At 42.8% G+C, this 20158-nt stretch overlaps 1 protein-coding gene across 6 annotated transcripts in view; it reads left to right on the top strand.

The window, feature by feature from the left end:
* STARD13 (StAR related lipid transfer domain containing 13) overlaps positions 1 to 20158 on the top strand; it is a gene marked incomplete at its 5' end in the record, with an annotated part of 222351 nt that overhangs the window by 190104 nt on the left and 12089 nt on the right. For 5 of the 6 annotated variants that reach the window (XM_082859468.1, XM_082859470.1, XM_082859467.1 and 2 more), the window contains 4 exons: positions 6919 to 8318; positions 9386 to 9559; positions 10716 to 10875; positions 18574 to 18772. In XM_082859468.1, coding sequence (XP_082715594.1) covers positions 6919 to 8318; positions 9386 to 9559; positions 10716 to 10875; positions 18574 to 18772 — 1933 coding nt within the window. Of the gene's footprint in view, positions 1 to 6918; positions 8319 to 9385; positions 9560 to 10658; positions 10876 to 18573; positions 18773 to 20158 lie in introns of all 6 variants that reach the window. The other variant, XM_082859472.1, reaches the window with a different exon arrangement.

Raw genomic sequence — 20158 nt, 5'->3', positions numbered from 1 at the left:
TGTTAGACGAGGAAAGAGAGGGACACGCACGAGCACAGGACTATTACCCAGGATTTCCCCGGGGAGAAAGAGCAGCTTCAAAAGAAGTTTCTGGTTAAAGTTATAGCTTTAACAAAGCTCTCTGAAATCATGGCCAAAGGTGGAAAGCCACACAGAAACAATGACTAATTGCCACGTTGCAGCCAGCACCTCCCGGCCTGGATGCCGTGGGCATTTCAAAGGAGCTGCGGGTGTCGTCAGGGAGCCTGACCTCTGCCTCCCAATCCACCCCACCAGCCCCCCTGCCTTTCACAACCTCAAATCTCCCACCAAATAAGACACCTCCTGGCAGCTCCGAACAGCAGCGTCACATGAAAGAAGTTACATTTCATTCCATCATTCGCTTGGCTGGAGAGTATACAGTCTTGAATTGAAGACTGTTGCACGTGAATGTCCTAGAACCATAGGATCTTTGAGTTAGATCTTCGCTCGTCTTTTCCAGTCTCCCATCCAGTACAGGATATACTTTTAGAGCATCTATCACAATTCACTCAGGCTCTGTTTGTAAGCATCTAGACGTGATGAGTTCATTATATTGCAAGGCAGTTTGGTTTTTCCTAATTACCAGAAGTCTTCCATATAATAAGCTAAAAGCTGATTCTATGTAAATTTGCCCATCTGATTCCAGCTGTTTTCTCTGGAGAAGCACAGAATATGGATTTCCCCTTCCTCTAGATCCGGGGTCAGCAAACTAGTGCTCCTGCTTTTGTAAAGAAAGTTGTATTGGAACAAAGCCACACCCATTCTTTTGGCTGCAAAGGCAGAGTTGAGTAGTTGTGACAGACTGGATGGCCTGTAAATCTAAAATATTTACTATCTGACCCTTTACAGAAAGTTTTCTGACCTTTGCTCAATCTAGAACAAAGTCTCTTAAACTGTCTATGGTGACTGATTTTTCTTTTTTTAATTTCCAGTCTGCCACTGACCAAGATAACGTTTGTAAAATTCACTACAAAGGAATTATTAGAAATATGAAATGATAAAAGGTTATAGAAAATACAAGCCTAACTGTTTTATTAGACTCTACAGATACAAAATTGCATCCCAATAAATATAATTGGAACAAATATAACAGGAAATAGAAAAGAATTACAAAAATTATTCATATTTTTATTAAAAGTATACTTAGGCTATTAATATGAAGAATCATGATTGCACTTATAACTTTTTTTGTTGTTCAGCTGTCAGAACTAAACAAAAAGTTTACTTTGAAATTCCCCATGTTAAATGTCTGTACGCACATTTCAATCAAACACTATGACTATAAGTATTCCTGACAGTGAGTTTTTTGCTTGTTATCTAATTTAGGTTGGATTGACAGCAACACTACTCACAGGGAAAAATGCATATCTAAAATGTTTCTTTGTTTTTTGTTTTGTTTTATTTTGTTTTTTGGCTGTGTGGGTCTTCATTGCTGCACTCAGGCTTTCTCTAGTTGCAGAGAGCGGGGGCTACTCTTCGTTGCAGTGTGCTGGATTCTCATTGCAGTAGCTTCTCTTGTTGTGGCACATGGGCTCTAGACATGCAGGCTTAGTAGTTGTGGTTCGCAGGCTCAGTAGTTGCGGCACGCAGGCTTAGTTGCTTCGCGGCATGTGGGATCTTCCTGGACCAGGGCTTGAACCTGTGTCCCCTGCATTGGCCGGCGGATTCTTAACCACTGCACCACCAGGGAAGTCCCTGTTTCTTTGTTTTAATACTAGTCATCATAAAGAAACCCATCTCACAGAATATGTTGCGTGGAATCAAAGAAGAAGTCTTAAAGTAATTCTTTAAAGTTTTGGCTATTTTTTTTACCTTTCATTCAAAATGAAGTAAGTGATGCTGTATTTTCAAAATTCATCTTCAATCTTTCATTACTATCCAACTTCTGCAATTATCTTTCTGTAAAACAGTGGATCCTGTACATTATACACTTTGGGTTATGGTAGATAAACTAATCTTGAAACGTCACACATTATAACCTACTGCGCCCAACACCCAAGCTGGTCTCAACCCTGTTCAATAAGACCAGTCCACTGATCATGAACTCGTATAGCACAGCCTTGCCAGATGGTGACAAATGGTTTTAATGCTTACTCTCAACGTCTGAACTTATCTCAGTGAAGACTAGTAAGTTTGAGGACTGTCAACCCCTTAACCACACTTCGAGTAGCACTGCTCTTGAGTTCCTTCTTTCTAAACCAAACCATTAGTTCTTTCAGTCATCCTTCATAGAAGGTTGTGGTGTCTAGATCATTGGCCATTCCAATTACTCTTCTCTAGGAGTAAATCCCTTTCCACGTGCCCCTGAAAATGTGGCTCATTGTTCCTGATGTATGTGACCAGGCAGAATACAGTGGGTCTGCAACCTTCCAAGTATTAAGATTCATGCTTCTGGTCAGGTATCCTAAGGTGGGTGATCATAGTTTGGTAGCCACATTACATGGTTAACTCATATTAAGCTTAAATCTGCTACAAATCTCAAGGCTATTAATAGGAACCAAGCCTTTCCATCTTGCACATCCTATAATAGATTTGTGAAGTTATGGTCTTTATATTTTACTTCATGAAATTTCATCTTATTAATAGGCCGTCCTTCAATTCTGTTAAGATCTTCATGCATCTCGATATCACTATGCTCTAACAACAATAATTAGTTTTATCTTGCACTTTAACATTTATCGGGCATTTTCATATATAATCTCATTTGATCCTGTTGACAAACCATGCTAAATGTGTATTGTTATCATTTCCATTTTACAGCTGAGAAAATTGAGTCTCAAAGTGGGTGCCTTGCTCAAGATCACTTAGTGAATAATCTGTGCCATCTTCACATCTAAAAAACATGAATTCTTCTGACTCATTCAAGTTATTCTTAAAATGGGCACAACCTGAAAGCACCCCCCAGAGATCTCTCCTTCAGTTACTTTCAGTCGTTTGATCACACTCTTTGATGGAGTTACTCAACCAGCTACTAACAAAATGCTCTGTAGCCTCCAGCAGTTTGCCGTCTTGGCCACAACAATATCATGAGAGCCTTTTGTCAGTTCCTGGCTGAAATCCAGACACTCCACGTCTATGGTATTTCCATGGTTTACTAAATCATTAAGATAAGAGAATAAAGTTAGTTTGGTGTGTTTTTCTCATAAACACATCTGACTCCGAGAGGTTTCCATTTTGCATTTCTAAATAATCACAGACTATTTGTTTTTAGCCTTAAAAAAAACCAGATGAAATCTGATCATCTTAAACAATCAGTACACTTTCACAGTTATTGGGGAGTCTGCTATGTGCCTGACCATCTGCTACGCCGTGAATGTATAAAAAAACTAAAACTCCAGTGTTTTTCATACTGTGAATCATGGCCTGTTGGTGGATTATCAAATGAATTTGGTTGGTTGCAAACATTTTTTTTTAAAAAATGAAATAGACTAAACTAGAATATAAAGTATCAGAGGACAAAGATAATTATTATAGTACGAATTTCTTTCTTTCTTTCTTTTTATTTTCTTTCTTTCTTTCACTTTAGCATAATTTGTATGTGGGCCTTGAGTAGTGATGGAAAATGTACTTTTTAAAATTAGCAGATAACATTTATTGAACACTTAGTATGTTCCATATACTGTTCTAGGTACTGTACATGGATTACTTCCTTTTATGCTTCTTCCATTTTTATTGAGATATCATTGATGTATAGCACTATATACGTTTAAAGTGTACAGCATGATTTGACTTACATGCATCATGATTCCCACAATAAGTTTAGTGAATATCCATCATTCCATATAGATACAATGTGAAAGAAATAGAAGAAGAAAATTTTTTTCCTTGTGATGAGAACTGTTAGGATTTACTCTCTTAACAACTTTCACATGTAACGTACATCCGTGTTCATTATATTTATCACGTTGTACATTGCATCTCTAGTACCTATTTATCTTATAACTGAAAAATGTATTTCTTACTGTATGTCACTATCAGTAGTTTCAAAGATCCTGCACTAGGGGGAAAAACAGACACAGAATCATGTCAGTACCCTTTGGATGTACTATGATAACTGCATGCACAGGGTACTAAAGGAGATGGGTATTTTTTTCTTTTTTCTCTGTTTTATTTTTGATTTTTATTGCTTTGGTTTTTGTTTGTTTGTTTTGGTTCAAACCATCTAAATACTGCAAAATTTCCCTGAACTGTTTGCCTTTTTTTCCCAGGAGTTTACCACTTTCTCATATGCCTTGGTTGGGTTTTAAATATCCCTTTTTTGCCCACAGCTAGTATAATAAGCTCTTTAGAGCCTAGCAGACAGGGGCAGGCTTTCCATCCCCAGCCCACAGTGCCCGCTTGACATCTTTTCTAAACCAACATAAAGAAGTCCTTATCCAACTAGTATGTGGTTTGCTAGCATCAGTAACCAAGTTTGGGCTCGCTTTAGAGAGCTCGTTGGAGCTAACACTAAATATTGTAGTTTCTATTTTTAAATATCTGTATTTTCTTTAAAAGCATATCCTTCTTTTGCCTTCTCAGAAACTATTTGCTAAAAGGCTTTTTCAGAATGCTTACTTAATATCAACTTCTCCTCACTAGCTTCCTGAAATGTGACATGAAAATCCAATAAACTCAACCTTCAACCTATCACAGTACCTGATATTTAAATGACTCTCAGATTTCAGGGTTTATTGTATCCATTACAGGGAAAGAGGAAGTAGAAAATGCTACAAAGAAAGTATATTTTTGACTCATCATCCTATAGTCTTGCCTTTTTTTCCATTTGTACAATTTTTAAACTCTTTCACCAAAGTTTTGTACAACGTTTTAAAAACTCAGAGCTAATTTCCTACTGCGTGCCCACAGCTATGGGATTCTTTGTGAGTACCATGCTTTTCTACCTTCTTTCACCTTATACTTGAAACTTCAAACGTGTCATTTAGTCCAACTCATGTAAGCCTAGATTTTCAGGAAATAAATAAGAATGGGAAGACCCCACATTTATTGACTAAGCATCTGTTTATTTTTCCTTGAAAACAATATATTGCAAAGTCCAGAGGAGATAAGGTGGATGTCAGATATGTAGAAAGATGGATAAGCCATCGGTCTTACACGGACAGGTAGCACAGAAGCCACTGAACAGACACTGAAAAATAACAAATGAACAAATACTCCTCAGTGAGGGACTACTACATGCAGTACTTCATTTAATCCCCACAGCGAACCTATGAGGCAGGGCCTATTTTTACTCCCATTTTATAAATGATAAAAACTTACTTTGGAGAGAGTAAGCAACTTGTGTACAGTCACCTAAGTCTAACTGGTATTAACTACTAGCACTGGGAACCAGGTCTTAGAACCAGATGTCAAAATAAAGTGAAATAAACTTAATCTAATTAACTACACACACACACACACACACACACATATAGATATATATAGAGAGAGCAGTTACTATATGCTTGATGAACTTACCTGTTAGTGTTGAGAGTGGGTGCTTGTGACATGAGTTTAAGTTAGTATTATAATAAATGCTACAATAAAGATCTAAACCTAATGCTACAGGAGTATAGAGGGAGTGCAGTCACTGCCTTGGGGCTGTCAGGAAAGACTTCAAAGGGACACATGAGCTGAGTACCCAAGAATGGTCAGGGACCAGGGAAGGATGTGGGGACCATATATACCACTTAGGCTCTTAATCCTGTAACAGAGCTGGGTGTTGGGGCATAGTTGCGGGTCAGAGAACAGAATGCAGGAAGATTGGGAGGAACAGCTGAAATAAGTAAAGCACACTGCAATCAGGTCAAAAGAGCTTCGAATGCCATAATAACACTTAGGAGGGCTGAGGGAAACTGAAAGCTTCTAAACTGGGAAATCCTGTGATCGTACTTAGATTACACTTGGAAAGCTGTTTAGATGGAGAAGATGCTGGCCTGGTTTTTACTGTGATAACCCAGCCAGAGGTGCCAAGGACCTGCACTAGGGAATGTGAGTGAAGATAAGAGTGGGGGAGCGGATCTGAGAATCATTTCAGAGTTGGGTCTTGGTCATACGCATGGTGAGGAGAAGAAGGAGCAGATGATTCCGTTCATCTCAGAAGGAAATTATTTAGATGGCCTAAACAAAGCCATCTCTGGGAACCAGACTCTCCTCTCTCAGGGGCTACGAATTCAGGCAGAACCCAGACAAGTAAGAGAAATGTGTGAGGTGCAGCAGGTACGACAGGGCAGAGCAGTGGGGCCTCAGCACCCGGACAAGCGTGTCCTACGAAGGCACTCCAATTCAGGGTTAATTAAAACCAAGAAGGCCGGCCCGGCCGTGCAGGCTGGGTTGGACTCTCCTCCACCAGGGGTCTCTAGAATAGCTCCCAAGTTTCTACTTCCAGGAATTCGGAGATAGTTTTGCTGTTAACTTACACAGGGAACATATGCTAAGAATCAAGTCTGGGAGACTAAGGAGTGTTGGCTCCGAGGTTCAGAAGAGGGAAGCTGGAAATATGGTCCTAGGGCTCCATGAAGAGGTTTCAGGGAAGAGGTAAATGCATTTTATGGCAGGATTAAGTTTCTATGTGAAAAGGGGAACTGCAGGTGTTTTATATTTAGGCTGTCTCGACGATGGTAATTACGCCCTCTTTGTAATCAGGCAAGGAAGCTTCTCAGAGAGGAAGGAAGGCAACCTGAAAGGAAGAGAGCTTTGCGGGTTGGGAAGGAATCTTCCAGCTACTGGGAAGGAAGAGGGTGGAGGGACCATAAAGACGGTGGAGGGACCCAGCAAATGTGCCCAGGAAACCCAGAGAGCACGTGCGACAGGGAAGGAAGGAGAAAAAGGAGGTGGGGGTACCGTGCCTGTGCTCACCTAGATTCCCCTCTCCATCCCAGCCACCTGTAAATGCGCGTCATCCTTGATGTTTCCCAGGGTGACGACTCTGATGAGGAAGATCTCTGCATCAGCAACAAATGGACTTTCCAAAGGACCAGCCGCCGGTGGTCTCGCGTGGACGACCTCCACGCAGTGTTTCCCGGCGGAGACAGAAACGGGTCGTCAGGAGACATTACGATGAGAAACACGACCAGCAGTGAGAGCGTCCTCACCGACCTGAGCGAGCCCGAGGTCTGCTCCATTCACAGCGAAAGCAGCGGCGGGAGCGACGGCCGCAGCCAGCCGGGCAGCTACGGCGCCGGCCGGGAGGCCTTGGACGGCCCCGGGCAGTACTGCGCCCACGGCCCAGCCATGCTGGACGCCACGCTGGGCGGCAGCAGCCTCCCGCCGTCCCCCAGAGACGGTCTCCAGCACCCTTTGCACCCAAAGAATGAGAAGCCCTCCCGGGCCAGAGCCAAATCCTTTCTGAAACGCATGGAAACGCTGCGAGGGAAAGGAGCGCAGGGAAGGCAGAAGGGGTCCGGGCGGACCGGGGGCTTGGTGATCAGCGGCCCGGTGCTGCAGCAGGAGCCCGAGTCCTTCAAGGCCATGCAGTGCATCCAGATTCCAAATGGAGATCTCCAGAACTCACCCCCCGCTGCCTGCAAAACAGGGCTTCCGGGCCCCAGCAAATGGAGCGGTGAGAGCAGCCCGTCGGAAAACAGCAGCAGCGGGGTGAGCACGCCCGGCCTGAAGGAGCGAAGATGCCAGGAGGCCCACAAGCGCGGGGGCATGTACTTAGAAGACCTGGATGTGCTGGCGGGGACAGCACTGCGGGGTGCAGGGGACCAAAACCACGCACGCGAGTTTCATTCCCAAGAGAACTTGGTGGTGCACATTCCCAAGGACCACAAACCAGGCACGTTCCCCAAGGCGCTCTCTATCGAAAGCCTCTCACCAACAGACAATAGCAGCGGGGTTAACTGGAGGACTGGAAACGTCTCCCCGGGCAGACGGCCGGGCCCTGGGGCCGGGGAGCCCAGGCTCATGGCGTCCTGCCACAGAGCGAGTCGAGTTAGCATCTATGACAACGTCCCCGGCTCCCACCTGTATGCCAGCACCGGGGATCTTTTGGACTTGGAGAAGGACGATCTCTTCCCTCACTTGGACGACATTCTGCATCATGTCAACGGGCTCCAAGAGGTAGTGGATGACTGGTCCAAAAACCTGTTACCTGAACTGCAGGCACATAACGCACTGTCCGGAGAAGCTGGCTTCTGCCCCTTCCCCCCTCCTAGTCAGATCACCTTAGATTTCGAAGGCAATTCTGTCTCCGAAGGTCGGACAACACCCAGTGATGTGGAAAGAGATGGAGCGTCTCTTAATGAATCAGAGGCCGCTGGGGTCAGAGAAAGGAGGGACTCTGGAGTAGGGGCCTCTCTGACCAGGCCAAACAGGTTGGTGGCATGACTTTGTGAAATGATGTTTAATCCATTTCATAATAATTATGGTCTATGTATTTAACAAACATTTATAGAGTACCTTCTAAATATTTAACACGGTCCTAAGTGATGTATGTGGTTGGGGATTATTTGAACAGTAGTATGTCTTTTATGCAGATACTGTGGTGATTGAATCCATGTTAACTCACATTCATTTCTCCTAGTGTTTACCCTTTAATTCAATCTTGGTTTTATGCAAAAAAAAATTTTTGAGCTTCTTATGTGCAAAGCACTGATGAGAAGGTCCATTACCTGTGCACAGGCCCTTCCCATGACCTTGCACAGCATCTCTACCCCAAATTTTAAACTTTTAAAAAACTCCATGAGAAATTTCTGAGATCTAAGGTGTATACACACTTCATAAGTTTATTTTGGCTTGAAAATGCCGATTACTAAGTACATAAAAGCTGTTGTACAACGACCATTTCAGAAGCTCCTTAGACAATGGCCCTGGCAGGGCCTAAGCAGTAGGAACAGCCTACTGTATGTGCTGCTGGGTGTCTCACTGAGGCAGTGACGGCTCTCGGGGCTCATTGACTGACGTCTCATCACTTCAGGAGTGCTTCGTCAGTGCTGCTTACCAGTCAGAGTGCGGAGACAAGACAGCAGTGTGACAGTACTCTACAGCTCCCAAACGTTTGCGATCTCTGGCTCTCTCTCTGTCGCTGTCTGTCTGTCCGTCTGTCTGAATGTCCCTCTCTCTCTTACGCACACGCACAGTCTCAGCTGCTTTCAACACTTTGGGAATGAGTTTAGGAATAAACAAACACATAAAATTTATTATATCACTTATTTAAGCCTCCTAATGAAACAGATAATGACTTTTTCCAGATTTATCAGACTTGCGAAAAATAGTTTCTTCTGTTTATTCTGTACATTTTGTGTCTTCTGTTCCATTTGCTTGGTGGTTTTCTTGGCTCGGAAACTATTTTGATTAGCTATTTAACAATTAATAACATCCTGTATTTTCCGATAACACGTGCCCTTTGTGACTGGCTTCTCTGACGGTCTTTCCGGTAAAGGCGACTCCGGTGGAACAGCTTCCAGCTCTCACACCAGCCGCAGCCGTCCACGGCGTCGCCCCACATCAGCGGTCAGACAGCCGGCCAGCTGAACCTGCTCCAGCGCTTCTCCCTGCTTCGCCTCACGGCCATCATGGAAAAGCACTCCATGTCCAACAAACACGGCTGGACATGGTACGTAGCCCCTTCACCTAGCAGGGGACTGTTTGTTCCAGTGCTCAGGGTGCGATCGCGAACACTTCAGTATTTACTTTCTGATTTCTGAAGAATCCGTTCATTGCCTTCACTGCCAATCTCCTGAAAATAATGCCCAGAGTTCTGCCTAACTGCCCGCCTCTGGGCTGCCAAAGCTTCGATCCAAAGCTTCAATGTGATGTAGCCTGCAGGAAGCATTGCTTTATTTGTAGCTCTCTGTCAGTTTCCAGGGAAGGCAGTCAGGCTCCAAGAAGAAAAAAGGACAAGTAAAGAGTAATTAGTTGTGAACAGAGACATTAAAAATAAACTTGCCATCAAGTAATTTTGGCAGTTTGCAAAGAAACATCTGTTTCTTGCACCTTCTGGCCCAATGCAGAGCTCAACACTTACAGCACTGCTTCACTCGAAGAGCACTGAACTCTTCAAGTGCAGTTCTGCTTTTATTTCACTGGCAAATGAAAACAAGAATATGTAGGAAACCTTTGGAATAAGGGATTGACAAAAGTATATGTTGGAACTTGAATGTGGACCTATTTTAGATGATTTGGTGGATTTGGAAAAAAATAAAATGTGTTGTTAATTGTCATATAGAAGAATCGGCAATGCTTTTATAAAAATATTTTAGAAAGTTATAAATTGCGTGGTTAAGTCAATATATGCTTGTGTATTAAAATTTCCTTTAAAAGGTACAACTGGTTTTAGAAAAGTAAGGATATAGTCTAGGAATGTGATTTATCTTCTCTCCCCTTCTTTCTCCCCCAACCCCAACCAGATTTCTTCTTCTTGATGTATTTTTTAATTTGTTTTGTTATGTGTTGTTGGAGACGTTTAAGTGTTTATCACTTGAGAAGTGTGTCTATCACCATTAAACTGGAAAGTCGAGCACTTGATTTGAAAGCAGGGCCATAAATCCATTCTGCTAACGTGAGTCACGCAGTTTAATAGTTAGAGGTCTAACAGAGGCACGGGGCACACACAGTCCTTCCATGTAATGTGAGTAATTAAGAGAGAAACGTTGAATCCCCCCGTGCTTGTCCAATATGCCAACAAAAGCTTGGCTTCCCTCTTGCTCTCACAGCCTGTCCCCACAGTGTGCTCCACGAGGCGTGCATGACCTGCTTTCTGTGAATTCTAGGGCAGTTCCAAAGTTCATGAAGAGGATGAAAGTTCCTGATTACAGAGACAAGACAGTCTTTGGCATTCCTCTCATCGTTCATGTCCAGAGAACGGGACAGCCCCTGCCACAGAGTATCCAGCAAGCCCTGAGGTATCTACGCAGCAACTGCCTCGATCAGGTAGGGTCGTAAATCCCAAGCACAGCCTGGGCTGTATGGAGTGCCAGGCAGAGCCAGATCTGTCCAGGATCAGACACGACATGCCTCTCCAAAATAAAAGGCCTTGTGATCTTTGTAGGTCAGTATTGAATCTGACCAGGTGACATCCTTGTCAAGCTGTGTGAGGATGTTTCCTCACTGGCAACTTGAAGGACACCCTGGAGTGACTGCAGAAAGCTAATGTGAATCATTTGTACCCGTGATGGCTAATTTGTGTTCCCCCGAAACTGAGAGTAAAGCTGTCTACTGCATTTCCTTTTAATTATGGTCTCAGTGCCACCATTAATTTCACAGCATTCTGTTATCCCTCTTTGTCTTTTTTTTTAAAACCAGAATTAGGTCTTTATATCTCCCTTTATTAAATTTTTTTTGAAGCAGCACCATGACAAATTTATTTATATCTTTCAAAAAATTTATTTATATCTTTTTAAAATGTGCAAGTAAAATATGAAAATAGGGACTTCCCTGGTGGTACAGTGGTTAAGACTTCGCCTTCCAATGCAGGGGGTGTGGGTTCAATCCCTGGTCAGGAAGCTAAGATCCCACATGCCTCAGGGCCAAAAAACCAAAACATAAAACAGAAGCAATATTGTAATAAATTCAATAAAGACTTTAAACAGGGTCCACATCAAAAAATCTTTTAAAAATATGAAAATAATATCAGCTAAATTAAATATTCCCTCATCTTGTGGAGTTGATTAAAAAGCTCAAGCTAAACAAAAGTCTTGGAGATCATTTTTGTCTCCAGGACTGTGGGGGGGCATCACAATGGTGGACTCTGATTGGCCCAGAATGCAACCCATCCTATAATTAACCAGGCCAAGCCTTTGCTCCTCGGAATTAACACTCATTAGTTTCTCTGTTAGACATTCGGTCCAAAATGAAATTCTGCTTGATAAATTACAGCCTTGAGTAGTGGGGGTATTTTCAGGCAACTATTCTATAATGGCTTTTGTTCATCATACTCTGTAATGCCCTGTGAATAATCTGTGCCAACCCAAGATTATTTGCACTTCTCATTGATTTTCCCTTGGCCTTGGGCCTAGCGGACAGGAATGAGCTGAGCTACACGAATTCATGAACTGACGCTTGTCTCTACCCCAATGCTGAGATCACGCTAAGAATCAAGATGGTCTCTTGATGAATCCGATACCAGTTTTCAGTAAGAATGAGAGTAACTTCTTCATTCGATGCCATTGCTGATTGAACTAAATGCATTGTTCCATTCTCCCTTCCCACTCCTAATCTAGGTAATACCCATGCCTACATTTTTTCATATTTAGATGTTATAGTGAGGGTAACAGTGGTTGCTGTTCCTGTTGTGGTGGTGATGGCTGCTTTGTTCGAGAAATGGCCTGGATGGCTTGCCTGTTGTTTCCCAGGAAGAAGGGCGGTAGGACCACTTGTCTAAAGCTAATGGTGCTCATCTTTGGCAGATGCCCCAATATTAACTGACTTGTGAATAACATCCCAGTAGAGCAATCCATTGAATCTGGTTTGTTAAGTGTTAGATTTGGGGTTTTTTTCATTTTAGAGTTTTTATCAAAAGCACACCTTCATCAAAGGTAGAGGGTCTGTGGGTGTTTTACTGAGGAAACTTTCTGGGGAGGTGGGCTCAAGTGAATACTTGGAAACGCCCACTCTAATCACTCTCTTCTGCAGCCCTGCGAGTACTGCAACCACGCCCTCTGGCATAGGACTTCGTGGCTTCAGTTGTACTTTTACTTAGTGCAGACCCAAGATTGTATTTTGTGGAGAGTAGCCTGTTATTCGGACACATGTTTTTCCAAGCTTCTCAGTTTTCCTAAGGGTGTGTAAGACTCATCTCCCCTCTTGGCCGGTTCCCTTAGAGTGTTCGGCTCTGCCTTTTACCAAGCATAGAAAATATTCTGTTCCAAACATTCTAATGGATAGCCAGCTAGCTGATGCTTATCAGCAAAAGCTCTACTCAGAGAAAACAGTGTTTGTTCAGGAATGCTTAAAGTAAATGCAGGCCATCTGTGCCATTCATTCAATAACAGTAACCTTTCTTGCGTGCCCAGCATGTTTCAGGGATCATATTAAGTATCCTGTAAGCATTGCCTCATTTAATCCCATATCCACCCTGGGCAGGGTTAGCCCCTAGGAGGCAATGGTGGAGCCAACACTTGCTTGAAGATCTATCTATCTGCAGAGTCCAAGTTTTTAACAAGTGCACTTTGCTACCACCTGTTAGAATTGCTTGTCCCAGTGGACTTTGGGGTGATGCCATCTGTAGCATTGAGGGACACTCTGAAAAGTGGCCCGAAACAACTCATTGATGAATTCACTCTCAGGATTGTGTTGATGATGTTGATCATTATATCATGTGGTGTCTTTTCTGTAAGAATGAAAGAATTTTTTTCTCTGGCCCCAGCACCTGAAAAGATGGTTGTTTTTAGATAACTGGTCTGTATTTATATGAGGTACACCAGACTCATTCAGCTGGATATGTTTTCCTCTCTACACTGGCTGCTAGAATTATTGAAGCCAAATGCATGTTCTGCCTGTAGTAAATATATATAGTTTGGGGGCATGAATTTTGTGTGTGAACCTCATTCCTACTTCCTGCTAACCTTTTCTATCTTTATTTTCCTTTTGCTCTAGTCCTCTCATCTATTATCTTTAATTGCATCTTACTGTACTTTATAGATCACTGTAAGTCACCTTGAATTCTTTCTCGAACAAGATTGGGTATAAATGCATTGTAATACCACCACTCTACTCACCGCATAGTCTTTATGTAGAATGGAAACCAACCCCGCCCCCTGCAGATTCTGAATAATGAATATCACCGGCATCACTACTGTTACTGGGCCCAGTGTCCTGTTTGAAGACAAAGTCATATGAACAGAGAGAAGGACAGTGGCACCGAAACCCGCTCAATCTCTATTCACTGGCTTATTCCCAGCCTCCACTTCAGGCCTATAACTATTTTTTTTTTTAAATCTGGAAGAACGCCACACTGAAAAACAGTATGCTGGCAAAGCTTTGTAAGAAAAAAGACTCATTTCATAGACATAAATACTGATTCTAAATGTAACCGCAATGAACAAGGCAACCCTTCTCTTGTATCCGTCAAAAGAAAAAATCCTCAAGATGTCAAAGGGACTTTCGTGGAATCCAGTTCCTCCCCTTATGGGGTACCCACACCAGCAGGGCCCCCACCTTGTATGTCCCTCCCCTTCATCAGCACACAGTGTGGGCAGCACACAGAGCCCCCCTCTGGTCCCTGTGAAGAAGGAAGGTGGTCATAGGAAGGGACAAGGGGAAACTAGAGAAACATAATAAGAATCGAAGAAAACCAGGCTCAGGAGGAAGACTGTTTTAGAGATTTAAGAGCAAACTCGAGCAAATAAAAGCCAATGAATCAGAAAAGAAAGAGGAGGGACAAGAGTCACAAGGAGCGGACACACACGAGATGAGGGTCCTTCCTTCACCAACGGCACCTCCTCTGAAGGGAAGACTCAGGTCTACACAGGCTCTTGAGATCTCAGCCCCCCGGCCGTGCAAGACCAGAGGGTCTCAGAATACTCTTCCTCTAAACCCCCCTTAACTGGCTTCTCTGCTGCCTGCCTGCCTCTACATGGTCCCCTCGAACCACCATGCAAGACTGTCCCAAGGCTCAGCCCCTCATCCCAGGGAGGGAGGCTTCCTGCAGTAAGCTCAGCTTCTCTCCCTCATGCTACACATTTTTCTCAAACATTCATCTCAAACAGCTGAAGTCAGCCCTACAGTGTCCTGAAACAAGACCACTGTTCCACCTGCACCCCCAAGTGCAGAACAGCTTCCACATGAGGAAACACAGTGTATCCATTTTTGCCCTGGCAGCTGGCTGGAGATGAAATAGGGAGTTTGGCCTTCGGTTCTGAACCATTTGTATTCAGATGCAGCAGTTTCTGAGACGAGCGGGCTTTGTGGCTGAGCTTTATTTCTGCCCTACATCAACTGCACAGAAGGATGGTTATACCCAGCCCCTGATGAATATGAAGTCACGGCAGAGAGTGGCTAAACCTGCAGTGCTCCAAATAAGAACCCACCACATACTGTTCTTAGGAACCTCTCTCTCTCTCTCAATAAAAGCAACTTTTCTTCATTAGCGGAGCACATCCCTAAAGAAGAGGAAATGCAAGTCCTGACAAACATCATTAAGTGCTGCAAGGATTAGCATAAACAGGATGCCAAGTAGGAGATTTAATATTATTTAGATGAAATTTGAGTTCTAATGCAGCACTCATGCCCAGGCTCTCCTTCTAATGGAGCAGTTTTAAAAGCCCAATTATGCTGGGAAGACACTTCATACTCAGTACAAGTGTCCTCGACCTGCCGCCCGTTCTTCACCCTCCCTGCTGCCTACCTCGGGTAAGATAAGTGATGTTCCAGCGCCTATCTGTTTAAATTATACTTTGAGTCCTTGCTTTCTCATAGCTGAGTTTTTGGGTAGAAGACTAAAGAGAGAGGAAAGTAAAACTAGATCAGAGCAACACTCATTGTTCATCCTTTTATCTTTAAAATGAGAGATTATGTGCAAGAGAAAAGCTTAAAAAATGGATTTCGCATTGCTGACCTCTATTCTTACCTTTTAAGAGAGTCTTAGAGCCCTGCTTTAGAGGTACATGAGAGCAGGCCCTGCTGTGTAATTTGTGGAGCCTTGTGCAAAATGAAAGTGCAAATGACTTATGAAGAATTTCAAAACGGTGACCGCAGAACGTTAAACCAAGTGTGGGTCCCCGTGTGTCTACCCAGGTCACCCGCCCACCAGTGACAGACACGGAAGCAAATGAAAGACATTTCACACATCTTAGGTCCTCCTTGTAATGAAGCTGAAGGGTCCAGAGTTGCCTCCCATTGGCTATGATGACAAGGGTGCCCTTAGAAGAAACCCATTTTAAAGTGGTTTCTTTGGTCCTCCACTTTTTACTTAGAAAAAAAAAAATTAGCCAAAAATGCATATTTTATCACTGCTCTGAAAGCTTTTTGCAGAAGAAATGATGGTTGCCAACTCCATGGGCCAACACCCCTGGTTGCTCTATGATGATGGCTAGGAGAAGCTCTTCTCTCTGGTTCCAGGACCTCTACGTCACTAGAGGAAGCTTCTATTTACCACGCCCAGGGAATTTTTCACTCCAGGGACCAGAAGCCCTGCCCCCAAATGGCTTAAACTATAGAAAATTCCCACGGTCACATGACAAGAAGGCAGGAAGCAGGACAGTTCCAGGGTTAGTTCTTACATTAGCTCAGTGACATCTTTGAAGACAGGCGCCCTTACCATCTTTCCCTTCCGCCATCCTCCACTCCAACATCTGGAGTCTGATTTCAGACCACCTTTACTTTATTAGGCTTAGGAAAAAAACTTTCCTTTGGTGCTTCCAACAAAAATCCCCAGAACCCACAGATATTTCCCACGTCCCTTGGATGATAAGGGTGGGACGGGAAGGTTATTGTCAGAAATTGAGGCAGAACAAATAAATACCTGACAACCCTCTGGACATCCTGTGAGATCTAAGTCAGAACAAGCAGCTCGGAGCCCGCAGCTGGAGAGCTCCAGACATGTCTAAAATAATTAAAATCACAATATTTGCTGAAACTAGAAAGAAACTTGGAAACAAAACAATACAAAGAAAACATCACTGGGATGTGTGTGTACCTGCACGTCACTGTGCACCCAAAATCAAAGCCAGCAAGACACAGAGGACAAAAGAGGAATCTCGTTCTGCAATGTCCTCACAAACACTTGTCTGCTTTATTCTTTTTATAGAATCCGATCAATATTTCTCTACCATTAAAACATAATAATAACAGGAATTCTCAAATGGAATAATACCAACTCACAGGAGGATAACTGTGAGTCACACTGAGGAATTCACCTCTGGGGCACTTGGCTTCTGAGAACTCCCGCGCAGCACAGCCCTGAGGCACAGTCCCGGGCCTCCTTCCAGAATCCGAAGAGCTGAGATGTAAACACATCAAGGCTGGATCTCACTTCGATAATCACTCATTTGACATCTTGAACTTTTCTTTTGACAGGACATGCTTTCTTCTCATGCCCTTTGATGAAACTTGGAGTAGTTGCCAGAGGAAGAGAAATGCTCTTTAGATTCTTCTTGGCAATGTTTTGCATTTTCTAGACATTCCAAACTTTAAGAATAAAAAAGAAAGCAATTAATATTTTAAGTGACACTATGCCTTAATATCCTGTTCTGTGAAATTAGGGTGGTAAGCCTTGGAATGCCAAGAAGTATTACTAAGAATTCTGCCTTTATTGCCACAAAAAGTAGCGATGTATAATTGCCCCTGCGATCCATTCAGCTGACGTATACAAAAACCTGAGTATTCTCTAATTGCTTGGAATTCTTCCCTTGCTGTTACGCAGTTTAAAAGAATTGGCGCTGCTCTCTGTTTATAGCAGCAACCAAGAGAGCTCTCTTCAGACCCCTGAGCTTGGGTCGAGGCCGGCCTGGCACACAGAGCAGCCAGTGAGACAACCTGGCACGTCTCTCCAGGAATAAGGAGGGAGAGCAGCGCTGACTCGAGGCCGCTGCCCACCTCTCTGACCACTGGGAATGTGGAAGTGGGCCAACCAGTGAGCCCTTGGGGAGTGAAAAGAGTGGAGACTGAGGGTTGAAGAACCAGTTTTGAGAAACTCAGTGCCCTATAGGCATTTAAAAATAGTAGACATACGAATTCACCATAAGCCTGGGCTCCCAGAGAAGCTCAGTTCTTCTGGGGTGACGGCAGGTCCACTTGGGGAGAGCCTACAGCATAACTCGGAAACCACTGCAGGAACCTCCATCCTCATCGGGCTCTGTTCCCCCTGGCTTGTTCCTGTTAGGGGCATTATCCCCACGGTGCCTTATTGCTCTATTCATTTATCAAGCAGAGGAGGAGTCTAAGCCCTAAGGATGAAAAAGGCGTAATACAGTGTCTTGAAGTCTGAAGAAAAGCCACTTAGGAATCATTCTCACTACAGCCATAGCTTCTACACATAATAACTAACCAGGTAGAGTAGTAAGTGCATCATATGAGAAGCGTATGTTACAAGGATTCTGAAGAAGGAAAAGCATATAAGACCTGTCAATCAAAATATGTGCTGAACGATATTTTGTTTCATGAGCATATTCCCTATAAACCTCTCCCTCAAAGGGGCATTGGATATGGTTACCTGTCTGGGATCCACCAAACCTTCCATTGACAGAAGTTCCTCAAAACCCCCACTAAAGTATACACACCAGAAGGCAGGGAATTTTGTCTGACCTGCTCACTAATGACTCTTAGAAGATATAAGTATGCCTGATATATAGGGGGTATTTAATCATTACTTGTTAAATAAATGAATAAAAAAATAACGTCTACCATGTTGTAAGACTTGACAAGTCACAAAGCACAATCACGTATATTTTCTCAGGAGCCCTGTAAGGTGGGCTGTTATTCTTATTTTCATTTCATGGGAGAGGAAGTCAGTGTTCAGCTACTGCCCGAAGTAGCTAAGTTAGTAATTTACAATATACTAGTTTGGATGCAATTCCAAGTCATCGAGTCCTGGTCCTATTGCCTTCTCATCTCCCTCAGCGTGCTTGCAGTAGGAAGAAAACGTCTGGGGTAAAGGCGGCCTCACTAACACGTCACTGTGGCTTGTTTCAGGTGGGTCTTTTTCGAAAATCAGGCGTGAAGTCTCGAATCCATGCCTTACGTCAAATGAACGAGAGCTTTCCTGAGAACGTCAGCTATGACGACCAATCTGCTTACGACGTGGCGGATATGGTGAAGCAGTTCTTCCGGGACCTTCCTGAGCCTCTTTTCACCAACAAGCTCAGCGAGACCTTCCTCCACATCTATCAGTGTAAGTGGGAACAAGGTGGATCAGTGTTCTCAAGTGCACTCATCCTAAAAAACAAAATTCTATAGATTGAATTTTAATTGTACAAGTAATGCATGAAGAAGTATATAAAAGTTACAATTCTACCTTCCTCTCCGGAAGTAAACTTTGTTCACACTTCAATATGGAAATCTCCAGGCTATATTTTATGCATTTGAAAATACGTTTTTGACATCAAAATCTTCCTGCTCAATAGGGTTTTATGTAGGATATAAAAACTAACTTTCAATGTACTTTTAATAAATTTAAAATGAAAAGGTAACGATAGAATTTATTTTATATATAGGTGTTTTTAAAAAGAAAGCATTTCCTTGGGATATATGAAATCCAAATGTGTTAAAATGACTAGAAATAAAAGGAAATGTATTTTAATGCAATGTATTTTAATTGTTGAAAAGTAAGCAAACCAAATCAAGGCTTAAGCTTAATTCAACTAATTTATATTTTCACTTAGAACTTTTTAAGTGATGTGAAGTTGATAATTCTCAGCAAAACCCCTATAATTAATCATTGAGAAAAGCAAGTATTGATTTAACAACATATCCTGCTAAAGATAGTTGCAAAGTAGGGGATGGTATTAGAAATGAACACGTGGCTCTTTTCTAGCTGCACTGTTATGGTTATACAGTTGTCCCTCAGTATCCTTGTGGGATTCCTTCCGGGACCCACCGAGGATGCTAAAGTCCCATAGTCGGTTTTCTGTATCCTCAGTTGGGCATCCGAGGATTCAGACAACCACGATCATAAACATAGTACAGGATTCACAGTTCATTGAGTCTGCAAATTCAGGACCCAAGTATAGGGAGAGCCGACTGTGTATTTATTGAAAAAAAAAAAAAAATTGCCTGTTAAATGAACCCATACAGGTCAAACCGTGTTGTTCAACAGTTAACTGTAAGTATTTAATGGTCCAAGCCTCAATTCTTTAGGAAAAAAACACTTGGCCTGTGGACTTTTGAGTTTTTAGCAACATATACATGAAGTGGACCTTGACATGGAATTGATCCAACTCGAAAAAGATTCTTGCTGTTGAGAATTCTGTACTAAATGTGTTTCAGGAGTTTATAATATTGGAAATTCGAAAAGGATTATAACAAGTACCACTTGTAAAAACAGGATAAAGTGGTGACCCACTAAATAAATATTATTTTGTCAGAGTGAATAGGTTAAGTTAAACTAGTGATACATGCTGCTGGAGGCTAAATACAGGGAATTCATGATGTCTCTGCTGTAAGAGGTTGAGCTGCATTTTTCAGTTAAACCTCCCTTACGGTTTGGATGTAGCATACATGAGTCTTTACATTTAATCAGTTCTCAGGTTATGGTTGACACTAGTCTAAGGTTAAAGTC

The sequence above is a fragment of the Leucopleurus acutus genome (assembly GCF_964270905.1).
Source record: "Leucopleurus acutus genome assembly, chromosome: 18".
NCBI classification, from domain to species: Eukaryota; Metazoa; Chordata; class Mammalia; order Artiodactyla; family Delphinidae; genus Leucopleurus; species Leucopleurus acutus.
Note: the sequence above shows the minus strand (reverse complement) of the source record. Positions and strands in the feature narration are given on the sequence as shown.